A 22,670-nucleotide genomic window follows, 5' to 3' on the forward strand; every position below is an offset into this window, starting at 1 on the left:
GGGATGCACACACGGCTCGGATTGGAGGACGAGCAAAAAGCACAGAGAACCCACTGGTCCTGGGGTTCAGTTCAGGGGGCAAGCTCAGATCAAGCCCTTGGAGAATGTTCAAGCACAAAGCAGAAAAGTCTTTTCAGTAGTCTCTTCCTCTCCTTTCTCAGCAAGGCAAGCAGCAGGCCAGCTCCTCCAGCGTCTTCTCCTCCTTCTAGTCGGGCAGAGGTTCTTTGTGGTAAAACAGGATTCTGATTTCTTAGGAGCCGGGCTCCTACTTTTATACCATGATTCTTTTGTTCTTTAGCGCCAGGGGGCCTGGGCCTGGCTCAGTCCAGTTCTGGAGCACTTTGTTATGGTGACTCTGCTCTTTCCTTTCAGCAGCAGGGCAGAGACATCAGCCGCTCCACAGGGGGTGGCGCCGGCTTTGTGGTGGCAGAGCACAGGTCTATTCAAGAGTCAAGGTGTACCCCTCCCACCCATCCTGGTGTAATCTCTCTACCCACCACCTGGCAGCCAACCTGTCTCTGGGGATTCCCCACCCCTGCTCCTTACTGTTGCCAGGCAGAACACACACACACAGCAGAGGCGGACTGAATGGCCAGGTCAGTAAATACTAACTTTCTAAAAGTAGTATTTACAAACCCAGGATATTAAAATAAACTTGACTACAAGAAGTATTCTATTATTCTGAGTTCAGGCATACTAAACTTGACATTCTACCATGCTCTCTGAGTCCACTGGGGTCACAGCGTGTAGTGACTCCAGCAGCCCATTCTGGCCTATGGAGAGCAGGTAGCCTTCAATAGTGAAAAACGAAAAGGGCTGTAATTCACTACTAAGACATGCCACACACATCAGGGCATGTCCTACCTTATGCTTACAATGCACCCTGCCCGTGGGCCTACCAGAGGGGTGGCTAATATGTAGGTAAGGGAAGGTTTAGGGACTGGCAAGGGGGGGCACTTGCGCAGTCAGCGCGACGGTCCCCGACCGCGCACAGGGTCTGCGGTGGCAGACCCTAGACACATTTTACAAGGCCGCTTTCTGTGGGTGGCGCAACCAGCGCTGCAAGCCCACCAGCAGCATTGGCATTCACAAGCCCTGGCACCCCTGGTGCACTTTACTGGGGACTGACAGTGAATCCAATAAACCAATCATGGACATTAATTACAGGTACACTTTACCTAGGGAGCACTTGCACTGCGGCACGGATTAGCCGTGGCGCAGTGCCCTGAGCGGACAACACCAGCAAAACAATCGAGGCACACCATCAAAAAGTGGAAGGGAAACTCACGCCAAGGTGCCAGGTCTAACACGTGTCCCCTCCAGCTGAAATGTGGGGAGAACTACCCTTGCCCAGGGGGTTCCTCGTCACTAAGGCGGAAATACCTGGACAGACCGTCAGCGTTGGCGTGATCTGTACCAGGACGGTGTTCCACCGTAAAGTCCATACCCTGTAGGGAGATGGACCACCTCAACAGCTTCGGGTTCTCACCCCTCATTTGCATCAACCATCTGAGGGGCCTGTGGTCCGTCTGAACCCGGAAGTGAGACCCAAACAAGTAGGATCTTAGCTTCTTCAGCGCCCAGACCACACCAAATGCTTCTCGCTCAATTGCACTCCACCTACTTTCCCGTGGAAGTAACCTCCTACTGATGAAGGCTACGGGTTGGTCCCAGCCCTCCTCAGTCATCTGTGAGAGAACAGCCCCTACACCATGCTCTGAAGCGTCTGTCTGTACTAGGAATTCCTTGGAGAAGTCAGGGGCCAAGAGCACGGGCGCCGTGCACATGGCAGTCTTCAGGGTGTCGAAAGCTTTCTGACAGGTGTCAGTCCAGATCACGTTCCTGGGCTGCTTCTTGGAAGTCAGCTCTGTCAAGGGGGCAACGATCGTTCCATAGCCCTTGACAAACCTCCTGTAGTACCCAGTGAGCCCCAGGATGGCCCTCACTGCGGTCTGCGTCTTGGGGGGTTCCCAAGCCAGGATGGTCTCAATTTTGGGTTGCAAGGGTGCCACCTTGCCACTCCCCACTTGGTGTCCCAAGTACACCACGGAACCCTGCCCGATCTGGCACTTGCTTGCCTTGATCGTGAGGCCTGCTCGGCGCAGAGCCATCAACACTTCCCAGAGGTGGCGCAGGTGTTCGGGCCAGGTGGCACTGAACACTGCGATGTCATCCAGGTAGGCGGCACTGAACGCATCCAGCCCAACCAGTACCTGGTTGACCAACCTCTGAAAGGTGGCAGGGGCATTCTTCATTCCAAATGGCATGACTCGGAACTGGAAGTGCCCATCTGGTGTAGAGAATGCTGACCTCTCTTTGGCCCCATCGGTCAAGGCGATCTGCCAGTACCCAGACGTTAAATCAAACGTGCTGAGGAACCGGGCAGCCCCCAGCCGATCAATGAGCTCATCAGCTCTGGGGATGGGGTGCGCGTCAGTCTTCGTTACTGAATTGAGTCCTCTGTAGTCCACACAGAACCGGAGTTCAGGTGTGGCTCCCGGCGCAGCAGCCTTTGGGACCAAGACCACGGGGCTGGACCAAGGACTGCTGGAGGACTCAACAACCCCTAGCGCAAGCATCTTGGAGACCTCCTCCTTGATGCAAGCTCTGACCCTGTCAGTTACCCTGTAAGCCTTGTGCTTCACAGGTAAGCTGTCTCCTGTGTCCACATCATGGACGCACCAATCTGTGACACCAGGAACCAGGGAGAACCTATCTGGAAACTGCCCCAGCAAGTGGCGGCAATCTTCCTGTTGTTCGGGCGTCAGGGTGGGTGAGAGGTTAACTCCATCCACTGACCCATCTTTCTCAGAGGCTACTAAGAGGTCAGGAAGAGGCTCGGTCTCCTCTTCCATTCCATCATCAGTGGCCAGCAGCATGCCCACTTCGGTCCTCTCTAAGTGGGGCTTAAGGCGGTTAACATGTAGGACCCTCAAAGGGTTCCTGGGAGACTGCATGTCCACCAAGTAGGTGATAGGACTTTTGCGCTCCACAACCTCAAATTGACCTGTCCACTTATCCTGAAGTGCACAAGGCTCCACGGGGGCCAAGACCCACACCTTTTGTCCAGGTTGAAGCTCTACCAGAGTGGCATTCCGGTCGTACCACCGCTTCATCTCCTCCTGGCTGGCTTCCAGATTTGCCTCAGCAAGTTGCCTGAAACGCCTAGTCTGGTTTCGGAAGGCCAGCATGTAACTATATACATTCTGGGGAGGTTTCCTGGGAGATTGCTCCCAGCCTTCCTTTACCAAACTCAGAGGTCCTCTTACCGGGTGACCATACAGAAGCTCAAAGGGGCTGAACCCTAGAGACTTCTGTGGCACCTCTCGGTAAGCGAAGAGCAGGCATGGCAAGAGGACGTCCCACTTACACCTCATTGGACCGTCCAGGCCCATGATCATGCCTTTGAGGGTTCGGTTGAATCTCTCAACCAACCCATTTCCTTGGGGGTGGTAAGGAGTGGTGAACTTGTAAGTTACCCCACACTCCTTCCACAGGGATTTCATATATGTGGATATGAAATTGGTCCCCCTGTCGCTCACCACCTCTAGAGGGAATCCCACTCGGGAGAAAATTCCCATCAGTGCTCGTCCCACCACGGGGGCCGTCACTGTCCTCAGAGGGATGGCTTCAGGGTACCGGGTGGCATGGTCCACCAAGACCAGGATGAACCTGTTGCCCAGGGCTGTCTTGGGGCCAGAGGCCCCACAATATCAATACCCACTCGCTGGAATGGCGTACCGACCACGGGGAAGGGCTGCAGAGGAGCCTTGTGCTTCCCTCCGCTCTTACCACTTGCCTGGCAAGTCTTACAGGTTCTGCAGTAGGAATCGGAATTCTTGTGCATTTGGGGCCAGTAAAAGTGGGTGACAAGCCTGTCATAGGTCTTGTCCATCCCCAAATGTCCTGCTAAAGGCACATCATGAGCCAGCCCCAGTAGGAAGGTTCTGAACTTCTGGGGTACCACCAGCACACGGGCTGACCCAGGTTCAGCAGCCTTAGGCTCTGAATACAGGAGGTCACTCTCCCAGTACACGTAGTGTGTCTTGGCCTGAACACCATTGGCCTGGTCTGCGGCCTGTTGCCGCATACCCACGAGAGAAGGGCATTCTTTCTGCTCCCTGCAGAATTCCTCCCTGGATGGACCTCCTTCTTGCTGCCAATGGGTCAGCTCAGGCAGGTCTCCCAGCTCGGCAATCTGTTCCCCGGTAGGCTCCAGAGCATCCCCCTCAGGGTCTACTTCCTCCTGGGCCGTGGGAACTTCGGGGGCCGGTTTCCTGCGCCTCCTGCGCCTTCTCCCTAAGGCCGGTTCCTGGACCTCTCCCTCAGGCTCCAGGACCCTCTCAACACCCCTACTGGCTGCCATGGACCGGGTGGTCACGCACGCCCAGTCGGGTAGACCCACCATCCTCAGATGCGTGGTCTTCTCCACCTTTTCCCAAGGGGAGCTCTCCAGGTCGTTCCCTAGCAGACAGTCTATAGGCATGTCAGTTCTCACAGCGACTTGTAGAGTACCAGAGACCTCCCCCCACTCAAAGGGAAGTTGAGCCATTGGACAACGACTCTCTATGTTGTCAGCATTGACAACCCTACAGTAGGCATTGGGTACAATCTGCTCTTGAGACACCAGGTGTTGTATCTCTAAGAGCCTCAACCTTCTTTCCATTGATGGTCACTACTTGCCCATATTTCTTAGTGTTAGAGGGCAAGTAGGTTTCTGGGACCATCTCACTGTCTCCTAGCGAGACTAGGGTCATCTGCCCGGGACCCCCACCCTCCTGGACTGCTACCTCCTCCCCAAAATTAATATTAGCTACTTGCCGGGGTGGAGCACCAGTGGGTGCGGTCTTACCAAACAGGCGACACTTAGGATCAGAGGCAATGTGACCCGGGTCACCACACCTGTAACAATTGAAGGGCCCCTTTGGAACAGGTCTACCTGTCGGGGCCCCGTTCTGCTGCGGGGGTGGGGGAGGCTGAGAACCCTTCTGCTGGTTCCCTTGGGAATTACTTTGGGGGCCTTTTTGGAACCCTTTCTGTTTTCCCCTGTCCCCCCCACTCTTCTGCTGGGGACCCTGCCCACCTTTGGCGGAGTCTCCCACTTGACCCTTGTGGACCCTGGTGCTGAGCCAGCGGTCCGCCTCCTCAGCAAGCTTCCTCTGGTTGGACAGCTTGCTATCAATCAGGTGCTGGCGTAGCTCAGGAAAACATTGACTGGACAAGTGCTCCCATACAATTAAATCAAGCAGCCCTTGATAATCATTCACTTTGCTACCCTTCACCCAACCATCCAGTGCTCTGCAGAAAAAAGTTACATACTCCACATACGTACTCTCAGGGATCTTCTTAGTCTCCCTGAACCTCTGTCTATATAGCTCAGGAGTTAACCCATACCTGGTCATTAAAGCTTCCTTCATATGGGGGTATGAGGCTTGGAGATCTAAGGGTAAATCTAACAGTGTGTCACGCCCTTCAGCAAGGAACCTTCCCCACAACCCCGCTCCCCAGTCTCTCTCAGGGACCCGGTGTGAAGACATGGCCACCTCGTAGGCTCTAAACCACTGCCCTATGTCATCCTTTCTAAAATACTCCTTTACTACATCTTTGGGGATGTACACCTTGGACTCTACCTGCACCGGTGGAGTGCTGCCACCAGAAGGAGCGGTGTCCAAACTTTTCGCCTTCAGCTCCAACTCCTTCAATCTTATATCATGATCCATTTGGCGTTGTTGTGCCTCCAGGGCCAACTTCTGCTTTTCCATTTCCATTTGTCCTGCCAACTTTGCCATCTCCATTGCATGCGCCCTGTCTGCTGCCCTGTCTGCCAGCTCCTCTGGCGACCGGACTCTGCTGGGCTCCTCAAGGTTGTCGGGTGGAACGATGTCCCCCGCATTCCGTGGGTCTCTTGACTCGTTCCAGGCTCTCAACGCCTTGGTGTACTGGTTCTTCTTCCTGAATCCAGCATGGGGAACTCTGAATTTTACACTGTAGCCTTTCAATTGCTCCGCTGTGTAACCTTCCAGTCTCTCCCAATCCACCTCATCCATTCCAGAAATCACAGAGAGTGCTCTTCCAGCAGAGAGTGAGCCAGGCATGGTTGCAAAAATGGCAGATGTCTCAACAAAGTTCAAAAATGAAAACCTGTAGCTGCGTTACTTGGTCTGCTCTCACTATCTGGTGATTAATAATTCACTGTATGCAAATTACAAGTGCAAATCCGAAATCCCAGCCGCTGCCAACAATGTTAGACTCGGGGGTCTCTGGTTGGCGCAAGGTTGCCCTTGTGTCAAGCAGGAACCCTCTCCTCTATGTCAGGGCGCAGGATAACCCCTCGTGAATGACCCTTGCTCACCCTCTAGGTGCGTGGCGTGAGCAGCCAAGGCGATTCCTCAGGCGTTGTTGGTTAAGCACTTACAATCACACACACAGTAAATACATCAATCCCCCCCAGAAACGGACACCAGACTTGGATATATAGAAAAATACGCTTCTTTATGTAAAAATAGGTATATATATCTCAGCAGACTTATCACAAGACCAATAACGTTTTCGCTATGCCACCAGGTTGTAAAGCAGGCAAATGTTCTTTGTTCGTAGGTTCAAATGGATACTTTGTAGTCTCTTGCAAATGTTACTTGTGGTTCCAGTACTCACAGAGATCGGCTCCTGCGAACGGGGAAATAAGGCGTTGCGGGCCCCGAGCCCGATACTGGAACTTCTTTCGTGATGTGGAGAGTCGGCACAGGTCGGTGCGACTCTCAGCTTGGGAAGTGTTCTTGGGTCCTCAATCAGCAGGTGTGGGCAAGTAGGCAGGCGCGGCCAGCGACCCTTTAGCGCGGCGGTGCAGGGGGGTCTCCACAGCGGGGGCGGCGCGGCCTGAGATGTCCGGGGATAGCGAAGCGGGGTCGCAGGGCACAGTCAGTGCAGCTGGATGACCCGGCGTAGATCCCAGTCGTCGGACGGTTTCCGGCGGGAGGGGTGATAGCTCGGTCAGCGCGCTCCAGTGGCAGGCGGTGACAGGGATGCAGGCAACCTAGCCCGGGGACAGAGAGCGGCTCCGGACGGAGCGGGCTCTCACGGGTTTTGAGGCAGGCAAGCTTCTGAGTGTCACGGCCCTAGGAGGGGCGATGAGGGGCGCAGTCTCTTTCCAGCGGGATGCACACACGGCTCGGATTGGAGGACGAGCAAAAAGCTCAGAGAACCCACTGGTCCTGGGGTTCAGTTCAGGGGGCAAGCTCAGATCAAGCCCTTGGAGAATGTTCAAGCACAAAGTAGCAAAGTCTTTTCAGTAGTCTCTTCCTCTCCTTTCTCAGCAAGGCAAGCAGCAGGCCAGCTCCTCCAGCGTCTCCTTCTCCTTCTAGTCGGGCAGAGGTTCTTTGTGGTAAAACAGGATTCTGATTTCTTAGGAGCCAGGCTCCTACTTTTATACCATGATTCTTTTGTTCTTTAGCGCCAGGGGGCCTGGGCCTGGCTCAGTCCAGTTCTGGAGCACTTTGTTATGGTGACTCTGCTCTTTCCTTTCAGCAGCAGGGCAGAGACATCAGCCGCCCCACAGGGGGCGGCACCGGCTTTGGGGTGGCAGAGCACAGGTCTATTCAAGAGTCAAGGTGTACTCCTCCCACCCATCCAGGTGTCATCTCTCTACCCACCACCTGGCAGCCAACCTGTCTCTGGGGATTCCCCACCCCTGCTCCTTACTGTTGCCAGGCAGAACACACACACACAGCAGAGGCGGACTGAATGGCCAGGTCAGTAAATACTAACTTTCTAAAAGTAGTATTTACAAACCCAGGATATTAAAATAAACTTGACTACAAGAAGTATTCTATTATTCTGAGTTCAGGCATACTAAACTTGACATTCTACCATGCTCTCTGAGTCCACTGGGGTCACAGCGTGTAGTGACTCCAGCAGCCCATTCTGGCCTATGGAGAGCAGGTAGCCTTCAATAGTGAAAAACGAAAAGGGCTGTAATTCACTACTAAGACATGCCACACACATCAGGGCATGTCCTACCTTATGCTTACAATGCACCCTGCCCGTGGGCCTACCAGAGGGGTGGCTAATATGTAGGTAAGGGAAGGTTTAGGGACTGGCAAGGGGGGGCACTTGCGCAGTCAGCGCGACGGTCCCCGACCGCGCACAGGGTCTGCGGTGGCAGACCCTAGACACATTTTACAAGGCCGCTTTCTGTGGGTGGCGCAACCAGCGCTGCAAGCCCACCAGCAGCATTGGCATTCACAAGCCCTGGCACCCCTGGTGCCCTTTACTGGGGACTGACAGTGAATCCAATAAACCAATCATGAACATCAATTACAGGTACACTTTACCTAGGGAGCACTTGCACTGCGGCACGGATTAGCCGTGGCGCAGTGCCCTGAGCGGACAACACCAGCAAAACAATCGAGGCACACCATCAAAAAGTGGAAGGGAAACTCACGCCAAGGTGCCAGGTCTAACACCTCCTACATGCACGCACTTTTCTGCGCACTTTTAAACATATACACAACTATCCATGTTTTGCAGCCAGACCTGCCACTTTTAGGACTAGCCCTACATGTCACCCATTTTAAAACCAGAGTTATTTAAGGCCATCAGTTTGCGGCCAGACCTGTCAAATTTAAGGCCAGGATTTTTCCTGCCAGACCTGTCATTTTAAAGACTAGACCTGTCAAATTTAATGCCAGGATTTTGCATGGTGATGTTTGGTATCCCACCCCACTACTGCTTGCCAGTACCAATCTACCTTTATACTTGTTAAGTGATGCTAAAGTTGGTTCAAATGGCACCACCATGAAAGTAATCATTATTATCTGAAGAGGAAAAGTTTGCCTGAATCATAAAATAAGTTGGTCCTCTCATATCAATAGATGTTCACTAAAACTTCAACAAGAACTGGTGCCATGGTTAAACTGCTCAAACAGGCCCAGCTGGGGGCAATTGACGAACAGCCTACAATAATGCCAGTGTCTGTGGGGAGGTTGCTTGCATTCTCGGGTCTGTGCTGAGCACCCCCAGCTGCTCAGAGGCCCCAGCAGACTTGGTGCTATCTACTGTAGTCTGTTACTAGGCAATGTCAGGCCTAGACAGGCTTTAATAAATGGAACCTATTGAGTGCAGTGCAGCGAAGGGTGAGTGATGCCTGTGTGAGTCCAGGGTGAGTGATGTGGATGGGTGAATGCAGGCTTAGTGATCTGTCAGGGAAGGGTGAGTAATGGATCTATGAGTGCAGGGCGAGTAGTGTGCCTATGTGAATGCAGGGAGAGAGAAGTATCTGTACAAGTGCAAAGAGACTTGTCTGGCTACTCCCAGAGATGTGTTAGCCAAGCCACCTCTTTCTCAAATTTGCTTGAGAATGCACCATTTGCCCACTCTTTTTTTCAAATTTTTCTCGAACACCCCGTAGGTGGTTCGGCCTCGCTCGCTCGCCACAGTGCAGTATTTACGCCTCACCACTTTCAAATGTCACCAGCCACCCCTGCCTCAGAGTAAACACCTCAACCCACGGGGACCTCTGACGAAAAGATCTCTGTGTGCATCACAACTCGTGTAAATATACAACTGACTGCAACAACTGCTAAAGTTGTGAGTTGACCATTCACACCACAGCGAGGGTCTCCAGCATAAAACACGTATTAATATGTTTATGAAAATGTCCATTTAGCTCCGCCTCTGCTAGTCTGAGAACTCCCCTCATGAGGTTCCCATAAACAGGGCGTGGTTGGATGTGTAAGGTCGGATGTGTCACTAGAGGCGAGTAAGTCAAGGACAGGAAGGAAATGAAGATAAAACTGAAGTTGTGACGCGCCTGTCTGTGCTCTGCTTTACTCCTCTCCATGTCTCTTCTGTGCTGCAGGATGGAGCAATGCTCCCTCACCGATTCATGCTGCGACGACCTCGCCTCTGCCCTGGAAACAAATACATCTCTCACACAGCTCGACCTGGGAGACAATAAACTGGGAGACACTGGAGTGAAGAAGTTGTGTGAAGGCCTAAAACATCCAAACTGCAAACTACAGACACTGAGGTACAGAGCTGAGCAGTTCTTATCACGTCATTGATTTCTAAATGTACATCGTAGGAGGGGCTCACACATATATTTTATAATGTTGTGGGAAAGGCACATCCATTCCATGACAATAAAATGTGTGCAATAAGTGAGGGTTGTGAAGTGGGGGTACCCAAGTCTGAGAAGTGAGTTTGGAACAAGCCCCCCTGTGGTACAGAAGGGCACTCTTTAAAGCTTGTTTTTCAGGTATTTGGACTAAAATGTCAACAACGGCGCAGATCTGTCCATAACTGCCCTGGGCACCTTCTCCAACTAGAAGCTCCGCCCATTAACAGATCCGCTGCTGGCCTTAAACTTCCATATTAAAGATGGACATGGACAGAACAATGAGGAAAGAACATCTGAAGATATATGGTCAGGGGCGCAACTAGAAGGGGCATGTAGGGGGTGGAACACCCTTTTTTTAAGTTAAAAAGGAAACTTTATTGGTAGAAGATAAAGGTGTCAATACAAATTCACAGTTTTTAGGTTGAATCAATACACTGTAGTATATTACAATAGAAAAGAACAAATGAATTGGATTTACCAATTACAAGCATAAAAAGCAGAGCAAAATAAATGGATCAACGTAAGAGAAAAAGGAAAACCTGTGGTAGCAAATAAACTAGGAACGCATAAGGGAATCAAGGGGGTTTAAGAAATTCTTGTTGGGAAGGTTTCAGAAGTGAATGACGTCTGGCACATTCATCTAAATACAATGTAACAGGGGACCATAATGCCAGACGTTTCGGTGCCAAACTTAAAGGATAAACAAAAGAGGTATCTAATCTGTGATTATGACAAACAGCGTACCACCATGCTTTGTAGGAAATTTTTGTGAAATCTTTCCAGTTAACCGTAATTTGCTGGAAAGCCACTGCAAGCAACAAGTCAATAATTTTGACATTAAGTGTAACTTTCTCCCAGCAAAATGAAAGACTACCTAAGAAAACATGGATAATGGAGAAAGAAATGTCGTTTCCAAAAATTCAATTAATTTGGGACCATACCTGCTTCCAAAAATTGTACACAGCTGGGCAAAGGAATAACATATGTAACAAGTCTGCGTTTGGAGAAGAACATGTCCAACAAGTATCTGGTGCATTCTTAAATCTTTTGCCTAAAACACTCGGTGTGAACAACACTCTGTTATAAACAAAGAATAACGTTTGTACTATGTTAGCTGCCCTAGAGGATTTGCGGGTCTTAACCCATATATTGTTCCATAAGGATACTGGCCAGGATTGTACTAAATCCTTTTCCCATGCCTCCTCTGTTTTGGATTTCTGCCTAGGGCTATCTGTATTCCATAAGTAACTGTAAATAATGGAGGCTTTAGGGCTGGTTTTTAACAAAGTGTGAAGATGTGAGGAGGGTGTGGATATAACGGAAAAATTAGGAATGGCAGGTATTTGGGCAAAAATGTCCATCACTGCCTTCTTAAGTAAATTATATTTATAAATAAATGTGATTGGTAAACTAAATGCTTGACTAAGTGAAGGAAAGGACAAGAAAACTGAGTTAGAAAATAACTGATGAATCCATACTAAACCCTTCTGTCGCCAACTTTTCCAATAGAATGGCTTATTATAGATAGTCAAAGTTTTGTTATGCCAAATAGTTGAGTTAAGGAAGGAGTGGATGGTAATAGGTGTGGAAATAAGTGTATTTTCCAAGAGTTTGCAGGTCAGCTTGATTGTGGGAGTGGATACAGCCTGTGGCTTGCGTGAGAAAGAAAGGTATTCAGAAAAAGAGAAGGGGGATAAGAAAAGTCGCTCGATTGTAGTCCATAGAGGACAATCATCTGTAGGACTAAGTAGCCAAAGTGAAGCCTGACGTAAAAGAAATGCTTTGTGATACGTCTGAAAGTCAGGAAAGTTGACACCCCCCTTCTGCTTTAGGACGTGTCAATTTAAATAATGACATTCGGGATTTCTTTTTATTCCAAGGAAGAAAGGGTTGAGTTAATTTTCTTTAAAAATGTAATGGGGATAGATACCGGGATATTAGAGATGGTATAAAATGTTATGGGTGAGAGCATCATTTTTATAGTGTCTAGGCGGTCCCACCAAGATAGGTAGAGCGGATGCCATTTAGTGGTTAGGTCCAAAAGTTTTTGTATGCATTTATTCATACATAAAGCTACTGTATCAGAAATTGAAGGAGTGATATGTAGACCTAAGTATTTAATGTGATGAGGGCTCCAACTAAAGTTAGAAGCACTAAAATCATTGTGACCTACTGAAGGACAAGCCACCCGCGCGTTGTTACCAGGCACCCCACGCCCGGCTTCACTGACTCTAAGCCTCACGTCCGTAGTGCCAGATACTACGATTTGAACAAAATACTCAAACTACTAATTTATTTAATTTGGTGAAATTTAAAGTGCAGAAAAGTCTTTCACAATATGGAACTTTTGTTGCTTTTTACATTTATCCCAAATTGCTATATATTTTAGTTATAAATATGTCATGTCCACCTGAGAGCGAGATGCCTTCTGGGAGTAAACACAACGCTTTGAAATGAGGGAACATTAACCCTCTGCATGCGCATGATGGAACCACGCCGTCATGAGCCACGGGCGGCGTGTGCTCATGACGGCGTGGTTCTGTAGTAGGGGATCTCTGTGTATAGTCATAATCTAGTGAATAGTCCCGCCCATGTGCGTGGACCCCGGAGCAATAAAAATAATCTCCTGAATAGGCCGCCGTCGACTACATCGGCGTCGTCGGCGACGACGCCGTCCTCGGCCCCGTCCAGCAGTCGGCGTCGAGATCGGACCCGGCGTCGGCGCTCACCGTCGAGGGGAGATCGCCGTTCGCCGTCGATGAAGAGGAGACGGTCGACGTCGCCGCCGAAGAGGAGATCGACGTCGAGGCACAGGTCGCCATCGAGGCACAGGTCGCCGTCGAGGCGAAGGTCGCCGTCGAGGCGGAGGTCGCCGTCGAGGCGGAGGTCGCCGTCGAGGAGGAGGTCGCCGTCGAGGCGAAGGTCGCCGTCGAGGCGAAGGTCGCCGTCGAGGCGAAGATCGACGTCGAGGAGAAGATCGACGTCGAGGAGAAGGTCGACGTCGAGGAAGAGAGAGTCACCGGAATCGGTGTACTCTGTGGTGTATACGCCTCCTCGGATGCCTCCGTCACCGCCTCCCCTCCCACCTCCTCCAACTACTCCTCCACCACCACCACCAACGCCGCCTCCTCCACCTCCACCACCGCCACCTCCACCGCCACCGCCTCCACAGCCGCGGACACTGCCTCTGCCGCCCCCACCTCGGTCGCTGCCACGCACTCCAGTGGGACCGCCGCCGGTTCCCCCGCGGTCGGTTTCCCTTCCGAGGTATCCGACTCCGCCGCAGGGGACCCCGAAGCCACGACGCCCGCGGTCGCCGGGACCGGCTAGACCGGCGGACAGGCCGAAGCCGAAGAGGTCGCGCTCCCGCTCTCACAGGAGGAGAAGGTCACGGAGCCGTGGACGGTCATCGTCGGACTCAGGACGACGCCGTAGGAGGCACAGGTCCAGGTCGCACACGCGCTCATCGACCAGAGACTTTTCCCAGATGCTGTCGGACTCACCGGGGACTAGGGTGTCTCCGGTGGACGATTTGGTCTCTTTCCAAGAGGTGCTGTTGAGAGGGGCAGCAAAGTTGGGTATCACGGTGCCGGTTCCAACACCCACGACGTCCGTGATATTCGAGACACTTCATAAGAAACATCTGTCTCGCCCTCTGCTGCCTCTTGTACCAGGACTGGTGGAACCCGCGTTGGAGCTGTTCCTCACTCCCGCGATGACGAAGGCCGCCCCCTCCAGGCTCATGAAAAAGTATAGGGCCCCGGAGTCGGACCCTACCTTTTTGAGAGTGGACCCGAAGCCGGATTCGGTCATCGTGACGGCGGCGAGGAAACAACATGCGACCGCCCCTTCGTCGACGGTCCCGCCTGACAAGGAAAGCCGCTGGCTGGACTCTGCGGGCAGGAAGGTGTGTGGGACCGCCGCCACCACCATGAAGGCGGCGAGTGCAGGAGCTTTGTTGGGCCGTTACGACCGGGCCCTGTGGGAGTCCCTGCAGCAGTATGCGGACCTGCTGCCCCGGGACAAGAAGGAGGACTTCTTGGAGACAGTGCGCGAAGGCATGCTGGTTTCTAATCAGGTGATCGGCGCAGCGGCGGATGTATCCTTGCTGGCCGCCCACGCCTACTGTCATGGCGTCCACCAGAGGCGGCATTCGTGGCTGCGCCTGACGTCCCTCAAGCCAGAGGCGCAGCAAAGAGTGGCCAACCTGCCCTTCTCGGGGGAAACCCTGTTCGGGAAACATGCGGACGATGAGATGGCCCGCATGAAGGCGGAGGCGGAAACCCTGACGGCCGTTGGGTTGGAGAAGGCCGAGAAGAAGAAGCGCCCGTTCCAGAGGCGGTTCGGGTCTTCGGGCAGAGGGCGTGGGCAGGGTTCGGGACAGCAGCAGCAACAACAGCAGCAGTTCCGCAAGCCTTTCCAGAAGCGCCAGAGGGGTAGAGGAGGCCAGCAGGCTACTACCACTACCAAGGGCCCGGCCGGGTCTCGGCCCTGAGCGGCTACTTCCCCCTCAACCGTTACCCACTCCAGTGGGGGGAAGCATTCAATTTTTTCCGGCAGAGTGGAGAAAAAATTACTCAGGACAAGTGGGTGCTGAATATTGTTTGCAATGGATACAGTCTTTGGTTTATCAGCCCGCCTCCAGCGATTCCGCCGGTCAGCTCTCGATTCCAGCTGAGAGAGCTCCAGGCGGAGGCAGACATCTTGTTGAGGAAAAAGGCGGTAGAAGAAGTACCTCTGTCTCAAAGGGGAAGAGGTCTGTACTCTCGGTTCTTCCTCGTTCGCAAGAAGGACAAGAACGAGTTCAGGCCCATTCTGGATTTGCGACAGGCAAACAAATGGATTCGCAGAGAGAAGTTTCGCATGCTATCGTTGCACCAGATTTACCCTCAGCTGCAACGGGGAGACTGGCTCTGTGCCATAGATCTACAGGATGCGTACTTCCATGTGCCCATAGCAAGAAAGCACAGGAAGTTCCTGCGATTCCAAGTCGGCGCCAATCACTATCAATACACAGTACTGCCATTCGGGCTAAAGTCTGCTCCCAGGACCTTCTCGAAGTGCATGGTGGTGGTGGCGGCACACCTGCGGAGGAACAAGGTGTTTGTCTTCCCGTATCTGGACGATTGGCTGATCAAGGCTTCATCCTTCTCGGAAGCACAAGATCACTTCCGATGGACGTGCGCTCTCCTGCACAAGCTGGGGTTACACGTCAACATGTCCAAATCGGTCACGACTCCGGTCCAGTGCATACAGTACCTGGGGGCCTCCATCGATACGCGGTCAGCAAGCGTGTCTCCTTCGGAGGAGAGACGGTTATCACTCCTTCGGAAGGCTCAGGACCTCAGGACTGCTCCATCGACGACAGTGAGGAAGGTGTCTTCTCTACTGGGATCGATGGCCTCCTGTATCTTCCTCACGCCTCACGCACGGCTTCACATGAGACCACTGCAGGAATGCTTGGAGGATCAGTGGGATCAGAGGACAGGCTCTTGGGACGACAAGATACGACTGTCGCTGCATGCTCTTCAGTCTCTGAAGTGGTGGTGTTCGGCGGAAAACCTCCTCAAGGGGGTTCCCTTCCACAAGGACATTCCCACGACGAGCGTAGTGACGGATGCTTCTCTCCAGGGCTGGGGAGCGCATTCCGGAGACTTGCAGATTCAAGGAAAGCGGTCTCCTTTGGAATCGACGTACCACATCAATTTCCTGGAACTCAGATCTGTCTTCCTGGCACTGAAGGCCTTCCTTCCGTCCTTCCAGACCACCTCGCTGCTGATACAGACGGACAATACAACCACGATGTAGTACCTCAACAAGCAGGGGGGGTCGAGATCGCGCACTCTGTCGCAGGAGGCGCAGGCGATCTGGCGCTAGCTGCTGGCCCGAGGACTGACGATTACGGCCACGCATCTGCCAGGGGTGCAGAATGCTCAGGCGGACGCCTTGAGCAGGCTGATTCAGGAAAACCACGAATGGGTCATAAACGACGAAGTACTAGGAGAAGTCTTCGCAAGGTGGGGGACTCCAGACGTAGATCTGTTCGCCACCGCCGAAAACAGCAAATGCCGAGACTTCGCATCCAGGTACTACCAGCGGGGGACGCTGGGGAATGCGCTATGGATCGATTGGTCGAACAGCTTTCTGTACGCTTTTCCACCCATTCCCCTGATTCCGGCGGTGCTCATCAAGCTGTCCCAGTCCAGGGCGCGGATGATCCTGGTCGCCCCGGAGTGGCCCAGGCAGTGGTGGTTCACGGACCTTCTTCACCGGTCTCTCCTTCCTCACATGCGGTTGCTGTGCAGGCCGGACCTTCTCACGAAGTTCGGGGGGCGGATGGTGCACCCCAACCTCTCGTCTTTGAGTTTGGCGGCATGGCTCCTGAAATAGTGCAATATAACCATCTGAATCTACCAGACGATTGTATGGACATTCTGAAGGAGTCTAAGCGACCTTCCACTAGGACATCCTATGCTTACAAGTGGAAGAGGTTCTGTATCTGGTGTAAGTCCAAGAACTTTGATCCGACAACATGTAAGGAAGATGTCATCCTTCCATACCTTTTACATCTGGCGCAGTCTGGCCTTAATTTCCATTCCATTAAGGTTCATCTGGCTGCTTTGACTGCTTACAGGAAATGCCCTTCACAGACTTCCTTCTTTCAGATCCCTGTGGTCAAGTATTTTTTGGAAGGCTTGAAGAAAGTGTTTCCTCCCGTCAGACTTCCCTCGCCTTCCTGGGACCTGAATGTGGTGCTGTCCAGACTGATGAAGGAGCCTTTTGAACCCATTCACAAGGCTTCATTGCAGCATCTATCCTGGAAGGCGGCGTTCCTAGTGGCCATTACATCGGCCCGCAGGGTGAGTGAACTTCAGGCATTATGTTGTCAAGAACCTTATACTGTATTTCATGCTGCTAAGGTTGTGATGCGCACTCACCCTAAATTTCTTCCTAAGGTTATCTCTGATTTTCATGTCAACCAGACCATAACTTTACCTACGTTCTTTCAGAATCCCTCTTCGCCAGCGGAAAGGTCTCTCCATTCCCTGGATGTTCGGAGGGTGTTGAAGTTTTATCTGGATAAGACCAAGGATATTCGTAGGTCTGACCAATTGTTTGTTAATTATGGCTCAGTCAGGACTGGTCTTGCGACCTCTAAGCAGTCCATTTCTCGGTGGATTGTGTCCTGCATTCAATTGTGTTATCAAAAGGCTAATAAGACCTTAGGGGGTAAACCTAAGGCTCATTCCACCAGGGGCAAAGCTGCCACGACGGCTTTGCTGCGTAATGTTCCTATTGCGGAAATCTGCAAGGCGGCCACTTGGAAGTCGGTCCATACCTTTGCTGCGCATTACTGTCTGGACTCGGATGCCAGGGCAGATGCTCAGGTTGGGCAGGTTTCGCTGCGAAATTTGTTCGCACAGTAGTGGTAGTGTCTTGGGTGTTCTCCACCGCTTTTGTTGTGTGGGGATGGGCTAGCCATTCTATTCACTAGATTATGACTATACACAGAGATCCCCTACTACAGAAGGAGTAGTTTCTTTTCTGTAACTCCAGTTCTGTAGTAGGGGTATCTCTGTTATAGTCATAAGCGCCCGCCCTCCTCCCCGGTGGAGAGATACTTATTCATATGAGAATGCTACAGGTCTGGCGTGCTACGCCTTCAAAAAGAACTGAAAGTAAATGGGACCTGCTGGGCATTCTGGGATACTGGGGAAAGTTCTGGAAACCTGGAAAGTTTTCTTAAAGGCACAGTATCCTGTTTTAAGCCACATAATGGCAGCCTATGGGGCTTGTCTGTCCACTCCTTCCTCTCTATCATGCCAGAGGCTTTTGCTGGTAGAGGCAGGGTTTTTTCCTATGGGGAGAAAAACTAGACAGGCAGTGCTGTTTGTGGATGTTGGTGGAATTCTAGTTGAAGTACTGGACAGTGTAGCCTGTGGGTATAGGCTGCATTATCTGTCTTTAAATTAAATTCTCTCTTAAAGGTGTATGCAGGTCTGCATGATTTGTCACCTTTTAGAGATTATTTTTATTGCTCCGGGGTCCACGCACATGGGCGGGACTATTCACTAGATTATGACTATAACAGAGATACCCCTACTACAGAACTGGAGTTACAGAAAAGAAACTACTCCTTCCGTCATGCTGCGGCCGCTCCGCCCACGCGTCGCTGATTCTCCGCCTGTGCGGGCGAATTAACCAGTGGGCGGAGTCGTGACGGAACCACGCCGTCATAAGCACAGCTCGCCTGTGATTCATGACGGCGTGGTTCCGTCACGAGCATGGCAGCGCCGCGCTCACCCCGCACCCCCTCAGCACCGCGGCAGAATTCGCGCCGCAGCCAAGGGGTTAAATGAAGAGTGAACCCAATTATTAGGTTAACAGTTCATTTTAATTTTCTCCCATTTAACAACATTCAGACACATTTTGTTCTTGCACTCTGCTCTGTTACTGAGTAGACATGAACTTTATTTAAGAGTTAAATCCATCAGTCCCTCAGCTCTTCACCTCTGTGCCCCAGCCGGGGTCATAGGTCACAGATAAGCACTGATCCTTACCAGGTCTTGCTGTCTGCAGGCAGCTGAAGGGGCCTGACTGAAATACACAGAAGCTTCATTCACTGTAAATGGCAGATGCCAGACTTCATTGACCCAGCCTTATTTACACATGGACTCATGGCTGAGAGCTACTCTGGAGGGGTCGGCAAGAGACCAGGAGCTCGCGATCGACTGGTCGGAGACCCCTGAGACAGATACTCTATATGAGATTACGAACCCTCCGAGCACTGCATGTGTTTGAGCGAGAGCATGGTCTGTGAACATGTATGAACATGTGTGTGCATGAATGAGATATATCTGTATGGGTGAGCACTGCATGTGTGTGAATGCGAGGGCGGTCTGTGGACATGTATGAACATGTGTGTGTATGAATGAGATATACCTGTATGGGTGAGCACTGTATATGTGTCAGTGAGAGCGTTGTCTGTGCACATGTATGAACACGTGTGTGCATGAATTAGATATACCTGTATGGGTGAGCACTGCATATGTGTCAGTGAGAGTGTTGTCTGTGCACATGTATGAACATGTGTGTGCATGAATGAGATATACCTGTATGGGTGAGCACTGTATATGTGTCAGGGAGAGTGTGGTCTATGGACATGTATGAACACGTGTGTGCATGAATGAGATATACCTGTATGGGTGAGCACTGCATGTGTGTCAGTGAGAGCGTGGTCTGTGGACATGTATGAACATGTGTGTGCATGAATGGGATATACCTGTATGGGTGAGCACTGCATGTGTGTGAATGCGAGGGCGGTCTGTGGACATGTATGAACATGTGTGTGTATGAGTGATACACGTGTATGGGTGAGCACTGCAGGTGTGTGAGCGAGAGCGTGGTCTATGGACATGTATCAACATGTGTGTGCATGAATGAGATATACGTGTATGGGTGACCACTGCATACGTGTCAGTAAGAGCATGGTCTGTGGACATGTATGAACACGTGTGTGCATGAATGAGATATACCTGTATGGGTGAGCACTGCATGTGTGTGAATGCGAGGGCGGTCTGTGGACATGTATGAACTTGTGTGAATGAATGAGGTATATGTGTATGGGTGAGCACTGCATGTGTGTGAATGCGAGGGCAGTCTGTGGACATGTATGAACATGTGTGCATGAATGAGATATACCTGTATGGGTGAGCACTGCATGTGTGGGAATGCGAGGGCGGTCTGTGGACATGTATGAACACATGTGTGCATGAATGGGATATATGTATATGGTTCAGCACTGCACGGCCAGGCTTTCGACAGACCTTCTCTCAGCGTGTCACCCTCCGATCCCTGCTCTGGTTTCAGCCGACCCTGGGCCCGTGCGGTGGTGACGGGTCTGCGATAATGCCAGCACAGTGACCTCCGGGACCACTCCCCCTGGATAAAGGGCCCGTCTAGCCAGAAGCTGACATAGAAATGATTACTTGTTATATTATTGGTTTATGAAAGCCATCAAGTGTCAAAGGTCAATGCGTGGCTAGCTGCTCTGTGCAGGTTCTCTGTTTGCATTCAGCTGCAGGGCCCCTCGGTTTCAAGGTGGAAGCGTCTCCCCTCCCCACCCATCAGAGGCGCAGATCTGTTCTATCCAAAGGCAGCCTCGAGGTGTCGACCTTCATTGATGTAAGGATGAAAGGCTGGTCTTATCGCCCGTGGATGAAAGGAGCGATGACGTGTGCACGTGGAGTGGCCATCTTTATGTACGTCACGGAATCCTTATGCACAATTAATGTAGATCCAGAGAAACTCATTTACATAGTCACGTCGTAACTCTGCCAAAGTTCATCGCTGAAACCGTTTATTATGGACAAGGCAGGAAAATGTAGGGTAAATCCACTGTACTACAAGGGCCTAACCAGGGAAAATAACACTGTCTGCCACCGCTGCCCCCCTGCATCCGCAACAGACGCCAGCACAGTTCACCTGTCATCACTGCATCCGGCGTCTCCCGCCTCACCCTGTCAGCACAGCTCCCCTACATCTGCGGACGCCCCCCCCCCCCCCCACTACAACCTCTGCTGTCTGCCCCCACTGCTGTTGAGGAGCTCATACTTCTTTTCTGTAGGAGAGCATAGCAGAGCCCGTAGGAGGGATGGACGGATGTGCGCAGGAGCACCCAGCCGTCGGGGGAAGCGCTGGAAGTAATTCCGTGTTCACACTCCTCAGCCTGTGGGGCCCCTCCCACGGCTGCAGGGCCACTGAAAACACACCGCGTTCAAGTGAATGACTGCAGCTTACCCAAAGGACTCAGACATGTGCATTAACCGGCTGAGCTACCTCGCATGCTTTCTGTCCTGAATGTTGCACTCTGATCTCAGCAGCAGGTGGGGAACAGTTTGCACCCGCGCCTCCTGGAAGTGTCACAGGGGCCCATGAGCCAGGGTCACACTCCCATGCTGAGGATCACAGCCAGAGAGGGAGGGGGGGATATTATTTGTGTGTGAAGGAACCTGCTGGAAGCCCTGACGGGGTCCTATGCGTCGAGGCACTTCTGAAGGACAACTTCCTCCCGCTCCGACCTGTCCACCTCGAGCCTCCGGCCTCACTCGCTTGTGTTTAACTGAAACGTGGTGTCAGCCACCGGGCCAAATATAGGTCTTCCATCACCAGCCTCCACTCGGTAGAGCAACCCTCGCTCGCATCTTCGACAGGGACATTAAAGCTGAGCAAGAAAGGGTCTGCCTCAAATGTAGCGCCTTGAAACGCTGAACAGATGTTAGTGAAGAGGGGCAGGAAACATGAACTAAATATATGACGACAACACACCCGCTATCCGGGTTAACACTTTAAGATAGAATTAGTTGTTTCTCAAAGCTGCTCGGATCTTTCTTTCTAATCTGAACCCTTTGTCTCTGGAGATAAGTTCGGCCTTTGCTGCATGAGTCACAAACCTAGAATGGAGTTATCTGAGTCGGACTCTCAGAGACTTGGGCCCGATTGAAATGTTGCCTGTTGGACTTGGCCCTTCTGGCAGGTTCACCCCTAAACTTTTTGCTTTTACTGGTGACCTGGTGGTAGTGATTTTGGGTTTCTGCGCACTTTCCCTGTGTCCCAGAGTAAAGTGCGTGGGCACTCTGAGTGCATTTGGGGAGATAGGCCTGCCCTCCCTAGGAATGCATGGGGAATGTATGTGCCCCTGGTAGTTCCTGATGCGTGGGGTGTGCAGGGTCGAGTCTGGTATGTGCGGACGTGTGTGATTGAATGCTGCGCAATGATGTATGCAGCGTGTATGTGTCTAGTGTGGAAGTGCCACTTCTAGACATGGCTGTGCGTGTGCTGTAAAGGTGCTGACACGTGATTGTCAACAATTGTTCCTTATTCCCGTTTCCTCGCATTCCAGCAATTTCACACCTATACCCGTATTCCTGAGTTTACCGCCGGACCTCGTCCCTGACGCATAGCGCGGGCTCTCCTCCCAGGCGTTGCAGACACCGTGCATATGGTCTCCTTACTACGGCAATTTCTTTTCATAATCAGGCTTGTACACATCACTGTCCTGATGATGATCCTTGTATCAACTTAACAGGATCGAAACGTCGTCGACCTTAGTTTAAACAGCGTGCACATCAATCCATTGCGTAAAAAAGTGCATTTGCTGTTTTGAAAAAGCTTTAAACATTGGATATTGTAAATAAGCTCCTTTGTCTTGCCTGAAATGTCTTTGTGTGTTTTGTAAATGTCATTGTTCTTAACGGATGCAGGACTGTGTCCCGCAAATAATTTGTTGTTGTATATTTGTTTTGTTTCATTGAAGAATTAAATTGGTTGTCCGGCTGGACATCCTGAATATAGTACCGATTCTGGACTATATTTATTTTCATTCCTATTTAAATCATTTGAGGACCACTGTTTTTTGTAATTATCCCTTATCTCATGTCAGCACTCCAAAATATGAACCTCTGAAAAGTACCCAACATGTGCTGTTGGCCTATTTCTCAATATACTCTTTTATTTTGTGAATAAACACCTCGTCCCACAGGGACCTCTCACA

The 22,670-nt window shown here is 51.5% G+C and overlaps 2 protein-coding genes across 4 annotated transcripts in view; one reads left to right on the forward strand and one right to left on the reverse strand.

The window, feature by feature from the left end:
- The window catches only part of LOC146808621 (NACHT, LRR and PYD domains-containing protein 3-like), a 397,188-nt gene that overhangs the window by 279,630 nt on the left and 94,888 nt on the right, over positions 1-22,670 (forward strand). The window contains exon 3 of the mRNA XM_085624015.1: positions 9,857-10,027. Within this exon, the coding sequence (XP_085480141.1) occupies positions 9,857-10,027 (171 nt within the window). The remainder of the gene's footprint in view (positions 1-9,856; positions 10,028-22,670) is intronic.
- The window catches only part of LOC146808623 (uncharacterized), a 72,766-nt gene that overhangs the window by 12,433 nt on the left and 37,663 nt on the right, over positions 1-22,670 (reverse strand). The window lies entirely within an intron of this gene.

Source organism: Triturus cristatus, chromosome 8 (assembly GCF_964204655.1).
Source record: "Triturus cristatus chromosome 8, aTriCri1.1, whole genome shotgun sequence".
NCBI lineage: Eukaryota > Metazoa > Chordata > Amphibia > Caudata > Salamandridae > Triturus > Triturus cristatus.